The 12439-nt window shown below is 40.9% G+C and overlaps 2 protein-coding genes and 1 non-coding gene across 5 annotated transcripts; 1 reads left to right on the forward strand and 2 right to left on the reverse strand.

Annotated features, from left to right (window-relative positions):
• Positions 1 to 6: 6 nt before the first annotated feature.
• On the reverse strand, positions 7 to 4439 carry LOC127779058 (pentatricopeptide repeat-containing protein At3g06920). Of its 3 annotated transcripts, none has more exons than XM_052305739.1 (2): positions 1369 to 4439; positions 7 to 499 (listed from the first exon to the last, which is right to left on the reverse strand). In XM_052305739.1, exon 1 carries the CDS (start codon positions 4365 to 4367, stop codon positions 1719 to 1721), a length of 2649 nt encoding a protein of 882 aa, XP_052161699.1. In that variant the 5' UTR covers positions 4368 to 4439; the 3' UTR covers positions 7 to 499; positions 1369 to 1718. The 3 variants fall into 3 exon arrangements, with proteins under 3 accessions (XP_052161699.1, XP_052161701.1, XP_052161700.1); XM_052305741.1 differs by lacking the exon at positions 7 to 499 and adding an exon at positions 929 to 1139; XM_052305740.1 differs by lacking the exon at positions 7 to 499 and adding an exon at positions 929 to 1162.
• Positions 931 to 1101, reverse strand: LOC127780962 (small nucleolar RNA snoR127). Its single transcript, XR_008018856.1, has one exon. It is a non-coding gene; the product is annotated as a small nucleolar RNA snoR127 (small nucleolar RNA).
• Positions 4440 to 6068: 1629 nt separating the features above from the next.
• On the forward strand, positions 6069 to 9369 carry LOC127779060 (vesicle-associated membrane protein 724-like). Its single transcript, XM_052305745.1, has 5 exons — positions 6069 to 6529; positions 7609 to 7750; positions 7833 to 7953; positions 8843 to 8905; positions 8993 to 9369. Exons 1-5 carry the CDS (start codon positions 6262 to 6264, stop codon positions 9143 to 9145), a joined length of 747 nt encoding a protein of 248 aa, XP_052161705.1. The 5' UTR covers positions 6069 to 6261; the 3' UTR covers positions 9146 to 9369.
• Positions 9370 to 12439: the final 3070 nt, after the last annotated feature.

Consider the following 12439-nt stretch of genomic DNA (forward strand, 5'->3'; position numbering starts at 1 on the left):
AAAATTTGCACCATACACATTAGGGCTATCAGATCAGAAGTAGAAGAGTGCTTATCTTTTATTTTCTTATACCAAAATTCTCACCACATACACAACTTTTTATCAGAAGTACAAGAACTTTTTATCAGAAGTACAAGGGTGAAAAAAAAATGAATAACATGACTATGAATTAAAACCCATTATTATTTGTTTCCTCCCGTATATTCCACATTCTCTCGTGAAATTTGAAATATATTGGTATCTGCAATATACACAACAAAAAGTATACACATACCCTTGTGGAAGGGAAATCTCTTAAAAGGAACCTATTGAAGGACAAATTTGATCCAAATCGACCAAACAGGGGAGAACTCGAGCAGGAGCTCTGGTTTACCATGCGTAGCCAGGCTACCATTTTAATTCCATTGAAAGATCCACAGATGGCCTAATCCAATAATAAAATGGAAGTTCAGGAGAATATCAAGCAGTCCAGCCTCATCGTCGTATCAAGCCAACCCGCCTGGAAAGAAATGTAAGTAAGATAAATGTTGAGATGAAATTTCCATTTGACCATATTATTTTCAACTAGAGATGCAGGGCATATGAATAGTACTAGACTTTCTATATCAAAATCAAACCAAATGACTGAATAAGGTAGGTAACTCAACTCTGAGTCAGAAGGGTGAATGCCCTCAGATAACTTCAGAATAAAAACCAATTCAAGTGGCTAGAAGATCACTTAGCCCTCATCAGGAACAAGAAAGTTCCAAGAGCATGAGCTAGAACTGAGCTGCAGTCATTTGGAGCAGCAGCAAGCATGATCTCAATAAAAAATGCGTAGTGCACATTTGATCCCCCATGCCTCATAAATCAAACATGCTTGTATGTATAGATTAATTATAAAGACAAGAAGAAAGTATGGCAGCAATTCATCTTAGGCTCCACGGAATTTCTGGTCAGCAAGTTACCAATCTCAAATTTTATCACCATTGATGCAAGCTTCAACTCTAGTCATCTCATCTTGTGCTTGGCCAAAAAGGAAATTTGCACCAAGGCAACCAATATATATGATGTCTAGAGGAGCACACCACAATATGCTTTGGCTAACTTTCATCATTCCAGGTGGAGATTGATTGAACATTGCATGTAAATTTGACAAGCTTCAAAAAAGGCACTGAGATAACTACAGAATAATTGATAATTACAATTCAAAGAAATACAAAGTGAATAGGATATCAAAATTAAAACTTCTGCAGCGATTCTGTTTCCTAGAGCTAAACTTTTTTAAAAAATAAATGAATGTGTCAAAACGGAGTAATGCAAGAACTTTGAGAACCAAAATCAATGACCTAGTCAATAATCATTTATCCACAGCAAGATGCAGCATACCTGGTAAACCGTGGTCTGCAGAGGAGTTTGGTCCAACTTGCAAGTCAAGCACACTGAACTATGAATTCTTTGTCCATAAGTTCATTTATATGCACTAATCATGCAGTTGACAGTTTTGATGCTATCCAACAGTAATGGAGCAGATTTGAACGAAATCATAATTCTTGTCATCTTTAAGTTCTGAGAATTCGATCCTTATCAACATCAACGAAAACGCAGAACAATGTTCTCTTTCCAAACAGCAGAACAGCAGTCAAGCATGGAATTGCAATCACTGAAACAGGATCGATCAAATCAAAGACCTGTTTCTCCGAGGCACACCCTAAAGAAAAACTCAAGTACCCTCAATACTACAAGGATCTCGAAGCATGTTGGGACTTGGCAATCTCCCTCAAAACTGCACCTACAATAGCAGCTTGCTCTAGACATTCAGATTTGTTTAAAGCATCTAAAAGACTAATGCACGACTTTATATTAATTCTGCAGCCCCGCAAACGAGTTTCTTCAAATACCTGATATGCCTCCATCGCTCTATTTGCATTGCTCATTCCCTCTATAAGAGCATTGAAACTTGCAGCGTCAGGAATTCCACCATTGGCCTTAAACCTCTCAAAGAGGCTGTAAGCATCCGTTATGTTTCCTACCTTTGCAAGCCCCGAGATCATGGTTGTGTAAGTGACCACATTAGGGACCAACCCCTGTTTCTGCATATCTTGCCAGAACACAAAAGCTTTATTGTATTTCTGTACACGGCAAAGGCCGTTTATAAGAATGCTGTATGTATAAGTGTTTGGTGGGCATTTCATTTCCTTCATTGACTGGAAACAGACAAGCGCCTCATTTATTTCTTCAGCTTTCACTAAAGCATCCAAGAGGCTATTCCATGTGTACACATTTGGAGTCAATCCCTTCTTCATCATTTCTTCTAAAATTAAATAAGCTTCATCTATCCTACCAACCTTCCCAAAGCCATCTATGAGAGAGCTGTACAGAACAACATTCAATTCTATACCTTTCGACTTTGCTTCCTCAAAAAGCATGTAAGCCTCGTCCAACCTATCAATCTTTGCAAGACCATCAACAATTGCTCCATATGTAGCAACTGTAGGTTGTACACATTTTTCCTTCATCTCCTCAAGAATTTCATAGGCTTTGTGCACCTTCCCAGATTTGCAAAACCCATCGACAACAGCATTATAAGCACGAGCATCAAGAGCAAAACCTTGCTGCTTCATGGCATGAAAAATGTTTGATGTTTCTCTAGCCTGGCCAGCTTTTGTGAGACCATGAATCAGAATGGAATAACTTCGGACATCAGGAAGAAACCCATAACTCCTGATGTCCTCAAAAATCATTCTTCCCTTTTCAACCTCACCTGCCTTGAAAACACAATCCATATAAGTATTGAGAAGGGTTAGATCAGGCTTGCACCCTCGACGGATCAACTCTTTGAAGATTTTGTGCCCATCTTCTTTCCTTCCATGAATGAAGAAATTCCTAATCAAGGAGGTGTATACAACAGGATTAGCATTGTGCCCTGCATCCAGCATTTTCTCAAATAGCCTATAGGCCTCGTCAACCTGCCCTTTCTTTCCTAAACCATCAATAAGTGAACAGTATGTCACACAATCAGGATTGCAACCTCTCTGGCTTGCGCTTTCAAATATCTTATAGGCCTCCTCAAGCTTCCTTGCCTTGCACAGCCTATCCACCATTATATTCACAGTCAACAAGTTCGGAAACAAACTAGCATGCTCCATCTCATCAAGTATCCTATACGCCTCCTCAACCCTCCCACCCAAGCAAAGCATATCTATGATGATGTTATATGTTGAGCAATTCGGCTCTGCATCCTTCTTCATGACCTCAAACAAGCTTAGAGCCTCATCAACCTTCCTCTTCTTACCAAGGCAAGTGAGAATCGAATTAAATGACACAACAGATGGAATACAACCTCTCTCCCTCAACCTTTCAAGCAACTTATATGCATCCTCAAACTGCCCAGCAGATCCATATCCCATGATCATAGTGTTATACGCGTATGCGCAAGGCACAGATCTTTCGGCCTCCATCTGCGCAAACAGCTCCTCCGCCTCACCTAACCTTCCCGCCTTGCAGAGCACCCAAATCATGCTCGTGTACGACACATCATCCGGCTTCAGACCCTGCGCCTTCAGCTCATGGAAGAACTTCCATGCCATGTCCACATTGCCGGCCTTCCCGAAACAGTCGATGCACACGTTGTACAAGACAATGTCCGGCTCCAGGCAGCTCCCCTTCACCTCATCCACCAGCGCAAGCGCGTCCGCGACTTGGCCCTCCCGCGCCAGCGCCCGCACCAGCGTGGTGAACAGATGCACCCCGACCTCGTACCCGACCTCCTGCATCTGTCTCAGCAGCTCCAGCGCGCGCTCGGGCCGCCGCGCCTCGGCCAGCGCGCCGATCAGCACCGTGTACGCCGAGAACGCTGGGCGGAACTTGAGCCGCCGCATGACGGCGACGGCGAGGACGGCGTCGTCGAGGCGGCGGGCGCGGACGAGCGCGGCGGCGAGGTCGGCGCAGGCCTGGTTGGGGAGGCCGTACCCGAGGACGGCCATCTCCTCGAGGACCTTCTCGAGGGCGGCGAGGTCGTGGTGGAGGAACGGGAGGACGGCGTGGTAGGCGTCGGCGGGGAGGGGGTGCGGGGCCGAGGCGGAGGAGGAGGAGGCGAGGAGGAAGAACGGGGCGGCGAGGGATGGGTTCCTGATGGAGCGGAGGACGGAGATGACGACGTCGGCGGTGGGGGAGGCGGAGAAGGTGGAGGAGACGGCGCAGGCGAGGTCGGGGGTCCAGGTGGGGGCGGCGGAGAGGAGGCGGAGCAGCTCGCCGGCGGGGGAGCTCGGGGGTTGAGAGGGTGGGGAGCTAGAGGAGAGGTGGCGAGGCGTGGGCGTACGTAGGATGCTCAAGGGGGCGAGGAGCGGGCGGCGAGTCGCCGGCGTCCGCAGCGCCGCCGCCGCCATGGGGAGAGAGTGTGGTAAAACCCTAGCCGGGTTTGGGTAGTGGGGAAAAAGGTAATCCCGGGCTTTGCGTTTGGCTTAACTTTGTGTTTTGAAAATGTGGTTACAACCTAAGCCTGGTTTAGTTGACAAAAATTGTTTTGAAAATGTAGTTACAACCAGGCTAGTTGGCAAAAAAAAATTTGGGTTTACTTGTCACATCGGATATACGAATACATATTTGAAATATTTAACATAATCTAATAACAAAATAAATTAAATATTCTGCTTGAAAATTACGAGACGAATTTATTAAGCCTAATTAATTCGCCATTAGCAAATATTTACTGTAGCATCACATTGTCAAATCATGGCGCAATTAGGCTTAAAAGATTCATCTCGCAATTTGCATGGTTTTTTTTCTATATTTAATACTCTGACCAAGCTCTGCTGCCAAGCATGCGCCTAACCTGCAACACCAGTCCAGTGTTCTTAACCACTTCATAAAAATCAATCGAGGAGTGTGACTCAAGGAGACTACTAGAAGATCTCGGGCATAGGCATAGAAAGGGTGATAATGGAGTCAAAGCACAAATATTTTGTCAAAAGAGCTAGGGAAGCCAATAATAGAGTTTATATACAGGATGATCAATAGTGGACCTAAGGCGTAGGGTAACCGAAGCGTGGGTTGGTACTCAAGTGTAGTAAACATGCACCGAATCTCAAGTATGAGAGGTTGGCAGTTGGTGGCATAACTCGGACTTGAGGATGTCAGTGGATGTGCTTGAGCGAATTGCGTACTAGATCAACGCCGCAACTCATGTGCAAGAAGGAGCGATGGTTCTTAATATTAGATATTTTTTTGGAACAACTTAAGTGTCATCTTCTCATATTTTTGTATTTTGAGCATGGTAAATAATAACTCATGTTTAATGTTTTTATAGTAGGTTGCTTAATAATAGCATAAACATGTATAAAACTAGTTGATACACCATGCATGGTAGCAGGAAGTTTAGAAATACATCGAAGAAAACTCGAAGAAAACAAATCTATAAAAGTTGTATTTGCAAATCTATATTTTGAGCGGTGTGGTAGTTGATTTGGAATTGGAATTATATATGACATATGGATGTATGAAACATGAGAGGGGTCCAATGGATATTACTTTTTCAAGTGACATTGTTTAATACATATTGAGCTTTATTAGCAAATTGCAATAACTATAATAAGTGGATTATAAAAGCACATGACATATGGATGAATAAGATTAAAGCATGAGAGTGATCCAAATACCACTATTTTTTTGAGGATTTAAAACACCAATATAACTATCTGTCTTATCAGTTATCTGTATTGCGACTACGATCACAATTACAACCGTGCAATAGGTAAGTAGCATTCAATGAACTATAACAAAAGTATGGTCCAGTCGCAGCCTATGCAGTTAATTAGGGTCTATACGCATCGAAAATATTACTTTCGAACAAAGGTAAGCCTTACCGATTAATTCAATCCTATAAATTATATCCCAATTTATAATTCAAATACTCCTGTATATGACTACTTCCAGATAAGTTCCCTCCAGAAACATCAAAACAAAAATCAAAAATCACAAACCCAAACCCAAACCCACAAGAGGAGAAAAAGGTGAAGCAATCAGTATCCAGTACAATCACATCAACTAAACAACAGGACGAGAGAAGAAAAGCAACCAGAAAAGGCGGCCGCTGTACACCCACACTCCGCTCCCCTCCTGCTGCTACTCCCCTCCAGTCCAGTCCAGCGCACTCCTCACTCAACAACTCTCCCTCGATACTCTCCCCCCGCACCAAGAAACCACGGAATCCTCCTCCTCGATCCCTCCCAATCCCCAATCCCAGCATCCCCGAGATCCGCCTCCCAGCGCGATCCCAACCTCATGGCGTCGCCGCCGGGGAAGAAGGGGGAAGGCGGCGGCGATGGCGGCGGCGGGAAGGCGGAGTGGCTGATCTACGCGTTCGTGGCGCGCGGCACGGCGGTGCTGGCGGAGTACACCGAGTTCACCGGCAACTTCCCGGCGCTCGCGGCGCAGTGCCTGCAGCGGCTCCCCGCCTCGGGCGGCGGCGGCTCCGGCGGTGGCGCGCCGGCGCGGTTCAGCTACGCGTGCGACGGGCACACCTTCAACTTCCTCCTCCACCGCGGCTACGGTGAGACATTGCGGCGCGACGTGTCGGCCAATGCCTTTTGATCTGTCGCGGTTTGATCACCACTACTAGTAGTAGTGTTCTTTCAGTGAGTTCTTTAGCTGTTGCTAAGAATGTTTTAGGTGGTATAAAGTTTTGATCCTCATAGCTGCTGCATCTAAACCAGTTGTAGATCATAGCTGGGCATGCATACGATTAATCCGCTGCGGTAAATTCAATCAAAATCTTTATTAAGGTTGCAGACATGCCGGATCGAAACGAAACTATACGAGAAGAAAATAAAAAGGCATTTCTAGATTTAACAAATTTAGGAAGCAATGTTAAGTATGCTACCATGCTCCAGAAGGAGATGAATCCAACGTTTACTGTATTGTGGTATAGACGGAATCATGTTTGCAGATTAATTACCGAGAAAAGGGTGCATATGAAAAATAGCAGCAGCAATTAGTAATAGGGATGTGGATAAATGCCTCGAATTAGTGGGATGGAATGATATTGATTTCAATGTAATGAGGGCAATTTTCTCTTCGATTGTGCTGGCTTAGAGGGATATCCCTTCTTCCTATATAGTTGGTACCCACTAGAAGACTTATTGCTATAAAGCTTACACCACGTTGCGCCACGTCGTCCTTTTTTTCCTGAGCCGTTGGATTGTCTGCATGTCTCTGGGTCGACATTAGATCGACATTCAACAATATTGGGCCAGCCCACTCATGGGCCTCTGTATTAGTACAAGGACTTAACTAACTTGCCTCTCATAAACCAGACCATGAGACACTAACCCTGCTGTTGCAATACTGCTCTCTTGGTTACCAGTTACCACCATCATGATGTCCTTCTTCTTCCTTGATATGATGGTCTCATGGATGTGAGGAGCCCTTTCTATTCTCACATTAACAAATAAAATGCCATCATCCTATTGCCACAAAAGGTTTACTTCTCAATTATCAACCATGTTTGTCCATAGTCTTGCATGGGCCATTTTATACTGAACTTTGTACTGTTATGTCTACATAGTATAATATCCAGATGTTGACATAGTCATGGTAACACTAACACCTTTTCCTATGCACATTTTGCAGCCTATTGTGTAGTTGCAAAGGAATCTGTCCCAAAGAATGTCTCGGTGGCTTTTCTAGAAAGGTTGAAAGATGACTTCATGAAGAGATATGGAGGTGGTAAAGCTGATACAGCTCTTGCAAAAAGTCTGAATAAAGAATATGGGTATGTCTGTTATAAATACTTCAGAAAATTACAGAGAATGTAATTTTGCTTTTGTGCTGAAAATTTAGCATTCTTACTGCAGACCAGTTATAAAGCAGCACATGCAGTATGTTCTTGATCATTCAGAAGAAATAGAGAAGACATTGAAAGTGCAAGCCCAAGTTTCTGAAGTTAAAAATATCATGTTAGAAAACATAGAGAAGGTATGCTTCATTCCTTCCCCTCGTCTTTGTACTCGAAGAGCATATGATGCTTGTGGCTTTGTGTTGTTTTGTTCATAAATTTGATTGGTAAACCATGAATTCCTAACACAATTATATGTTGAATTGCTTCTGGTTTAGATTACTCAGCGCTATCGCTATGTGAGTGTTATTAATACAGAAGACATCATCTCTGACAAAAAGTACATTTATCTTCAGTAAAAAGATCAAATTCAAACTTTTCATGCAGTCATACTACAGTTGAACTATTGGAGTGAATGCAAATTAAATTGTGCTAGGTGTGGTCCACATTTGCAGTTGGTTGCCCTCTGTTTTTTACCGAGTTAATCTTAATGGGCTTCCTCTTTAAAAAGGTCATGTAAGTAGTATTATGTTTGCAACTTTGCATCCTCTCTTGGACAAACTGAAGCATGCTCGTTCCGTTTCTTTGAGGTACACTTGCTCATGATTTACCAGCCAAAAGAAAAGTAATTTATGGTACAGTTTCATGCTAGTTGGATAGCAAGAGTACAAGACAACACACAACATTATGATAGCTATTACACTTGCTTTAGTTTCAAGTGTTGGAGATCTGGACATCAGGATAGCAAGGTGCCATCTGCCAAAGCTGATATTTACCCTTTTATAATCTTATATTAATTGCTCAAGCTGTGTGCTTTACATATTAAGAATTTTGTTTTGCTTGGTTCTATCTGAACGCAAGACCTGGAATGTAACAAATAGAAATGTCGCGTTCTTTTTTTTTTTAATTTAAGAAAAGGGAACATTGTGGAATCGTCAACGGTTTAGCAGTTTTGGTGATGCCTTGAATTAAGCTATCTTCATCCATTATTACAGTCTGTTCATTTATGCTTCTTTGTGGTATTTTCAGACTTTGGGTCGTGGAGAAAAACTGAGTGAACTTCAAGATAAGACTTCCGATCTACAAAGTCAGGTACTCAAGCCGTCTGTTCTATTTGCTGCTTTGCATAGATCCTATGGCATATACATAATCAATGTCCATTTCTTTTATGTAATTCAGGCCCAGGAATTCAAAAAGAAGGGAGTGAAAATTCGTAGGAAGACATGGTTGCAGAACATGAAAATCAAATTGGTGGTTCTTGGAATTCTTTTGCTTCTTGTAATAATCGTATGGGTGTCTGTTTGTCAAGGGTTTGACTGCACCAAGCACTGAAAGTAACTACTATCCTACTGTCGGTATAGCTCTGCTATATAATAGTTTGGAGACGTGAGATTGTGTCGGTGAAATCAAGTGCATTATTGACTCTTTGGCTTGATTTCTGCTGCACATTTATCGCGATACAAATGTAAAGTTGAGTTGGTGTCAAGTGTTATTCAAACCGTGTGACCAACATTACATAAAGTAGTAATAGTACGGTTGCTTGTCGATTGATCCTAATCATACCTACTTTTTTTTTGTTCCCCAAATCAAGAGATGAATATTATGTTGCAGTTAAGTGAATCATGGTAACCTCATTTGGTAGAATAACTTTAAGATAAATTGTTGTTCGCTTGGTTCTTTGCCCTAAACCTAGTCAGAGAAGGTCTTGCTGTAGTTTCAGGATATAACAGAAGACATGAGAGAGAAGAAACTTTGTTAGAAGAGCAAATTTCAGAAAACGTCATGTATAACATAACAACGTTTAATTTTTGTTCTCACATAACCACAGGTGTTCCATCATACTCCCTCCGTCTTAAAATATACTAAATTTCCTACCATAAATCTAAACAGACTGTCTGTCTAGATTCACGGTACTATGAAATGTTCTATTCAGGTTCTTATATTTTGGGACGTTAGGAGTATTAACAAATATCGCAGGTTTTAGTGACACGTGCATGTGACATGGCGCTCCACGTCACCTAAGCTCACCTGCCATGTTGTGGGGTCAAAAGGGCGGGATCGTATGGGGGGTAGCATATGCACCAAACGTGTGTTATATTAATCAAGATTGTTCATTTATTTAAGCCGAGTTTAGTTCTAAACTTTTTTTTTTCAAACTTCCAACTTTTTCATCGCATCAAAACTTTCCTACACTCATAAGCTTCCACCTTTTTTATCACATCGTTCCAATTTTAATTAGACAAGTTTTGTGAAATTTACTCTTTAGACAAAGTTTTAAGGGCTTATTCGGTTCACAGGATTTCTAAATCACAGGAATAGGAAAAACGTAGGAATAATGTAGGAATGCACGTGCAAAACAAAGGATTGGAACACAGGAATTTTTCCTCCACCGAGCTAAACAAAAGAGGATATAGTAGATGTTTTCATTCCTATGGAATTAGTACATTTTAGAGGATTTTTAGAGGATTGGAATAGTGTTCCTATGGAAAATTTTCCTTTGAATCCTACAAACCGAATGCATGAATAGTGCTTATTCCAAAGGAATTGAGATTTTCTTTAGGAATCCTTCCAAACGAATAAGGCCTAGTCTTTTTTAATAATGAAATGAAACATTCTGGCCTTTGCTCAAAAGTTACAGCCAATTATTACAAAGTTTACACAAAAATAAACTCACACAAGCAAACTAATAAAAACAAGCAAGGTAAAAACCCCGCAACTACTGAATTCTAGTGAGAATTCCCACCCGAAGTTGGCAAAGAGGTGCATGATCTTGGATACAATAGGATACAATGCTGGTACACCAACGAGCCTGCTCAATCTAGCTAACAAAAGAGTCACGTTATTATTAGCACCACAGCTTAAATAAATCTCTACTATTATAAAAATTGAAGATGTTTTTGCTGGTATTTTGGTATGTCATCTGTGTTTGAATCGATTTTAATTTTATGTTTCGGTTTTAATCTCTATCTCTCTACTTAAAGACCGAGAAATTTCTAGAGTCGGTAAAAAAAGGAAAAAAAAGCCCGAGTAAAAAAAAGGAAAAAAAGCCTGAGTAAAAAAGAAAAAAAGTCCGACTAAAAAGGTAAAAAAAGAAAAAAAATGTACGACTCAAGAAGCGATTAAAAAGCTTCTTCCGTCAGTAAAAAAAAATCGTCCGACTCCATGAAAAAAGGAAAAAAAAAGTCTCGCCAGTAAAAAAAAAGTCAGTTTGGTTTCTTTTGGCACCGGTATTTTTCAGACCTTCTCTTTTACGTGAAAGAGTTTTTTTTTCGCACGCGCTATTGGTTTTTTTTTTTCTGTTTTTTTACATCCGATCTGTTCACTACGCCTCTCAGACCTTTTTTTTTTTGTCAACTTTTTTGTCACCGGTTTTTTCTCCCGTGTGCTTTTGGTTTTTCTCATCCGGCTTTTTTAATCCAATCTATTCGCTGCACGTTTCCCGAGTTGAACCCTAGCACCGCGCCGGCGCCATATCGATCGTGTGTTTTCTACTTTAATTTGATTGCAAAAAATCGATTCCCACTCCTTCCTTATCATTTTCTCCATGATTCTTCCGGCTTTATTTGGTCAGATTTAATCTAACAGTTGTCGATGATGATGACGATATTCCCTTATCGTTTTTATCTCGAGTTTTACGCTCTGATTTTGGAAAAAAAAGGAAAATAGGAGATCGAGTGGATTAAAAACCCTCAACCAATTTTGGGTGATCGAGAAAGATTCGGACCGATTTGATGGGTCAAATGAAGTAGGCCAAATGGAGGGAAGCAGGCCAAACGGAAGGAGCTTTGGGTTAAAAAGGAAGGAAGGTTTTCGGCCCAAAACCCAGAAAATATTTTCATTAACTTGTTTAATTGTAATCTATAGCGATCCCAATATTAAAATTTTCATTACCTTTTTCAATTATAATGATCCTAATATTTCAATTTATTGCTCAGCTGTTATTATATCATTGAAAAAACGTATTTACCCGTTACAACGCACGGGCAGTTTTTCTAGTTATTATAAATATTAAAGATGTTTTTGCCAGTACTTTGGTACATCATTCGTGTAAATACAAAAGGAGTCGTATAAGAAATCTCTTTTAAAACAACTCGTTTGCTAACTTGAGATGATCGGACTCCTAATTGTAACTTATGATTTTCTAGAAAAAAATATATATCCAAGAGAATTCTCAAAGTGAATTTCACTTTAACTAAACCGCATAACAATAATAAGATTCATATAGCCTTCACCCGTTACAACGCACAGACATTTTTTCTATTCCTCGTATAATTAAAAGGTGTCCCCAACAGGGAAAGAAAGCCTTACGGACCAAACGGCATTACACAATGGACACAGTAAATCCTTCACCCTGCATCCAAAAGTTCAAAGGCATACAAATTTATCCTAAAACTTGTGGTGCAAAATAGAGCTAAAGGCGATTGTATTCTGCAAAATATATTAGGTGAAATGAAGTCAGGCTCACTCCAAACATTAACCATTTTTCTTGTCACATGCATATAAGAAAAGACATCGATTTTCATGAGATTGTTGGAAATTTAATTTAGGTTGTGCTTTTTTGTTTTATACTCCATCCATTTCACAATCTATATACACATATGTATATAGATTTATTAATATATATAT

Source organism: Oryza glaberrima, chromosome 7, assembly GCF_000147395.1.
Source record: "Oryza glaberrima chromosome 7, OglaRS2, whole genome shotgun sequence".
Lineage (NCBI taxonomy): Eukaryota > Viridiplantae > Streptophyta > Magnoliopsida > Poales > Poaceae > Oryza > Oryza glaberrima.

Excerpts from the sequence above, each read along its gene's own strand:
- LOC127779058 (XM_052305739.1), bottom strand. The coding sequence starts at position 4,367 with ATGGCGGCGGCGGCGCTGCGGACGCCGGCGACTCGCCGCCCGCTCCTC.
- LOC127779060 (XM_052305745.1), top strand. The coding sequence starts at position 6,262 with ATGGCGTCGCCGCCGGGGAAGAAGGGGGAAGGCGGCGGCGATGGCGGC. Across the intron at positions 7,751-7,832 it reads AGTCTGAATAAAGAATATGG|ACCAGTTATAAAGCAGCACA; the intron begins GTATGTCTGTTA and ends TTCTTACTGCAG. Across the intron at positions 8,906-8,992 it reads CTTCCGATCTACAAAGTCAG|GCCCAGGAATTCAAAAAGAA; the intron begins GTACTCAAGCCG and ends TATGTAATTCAG.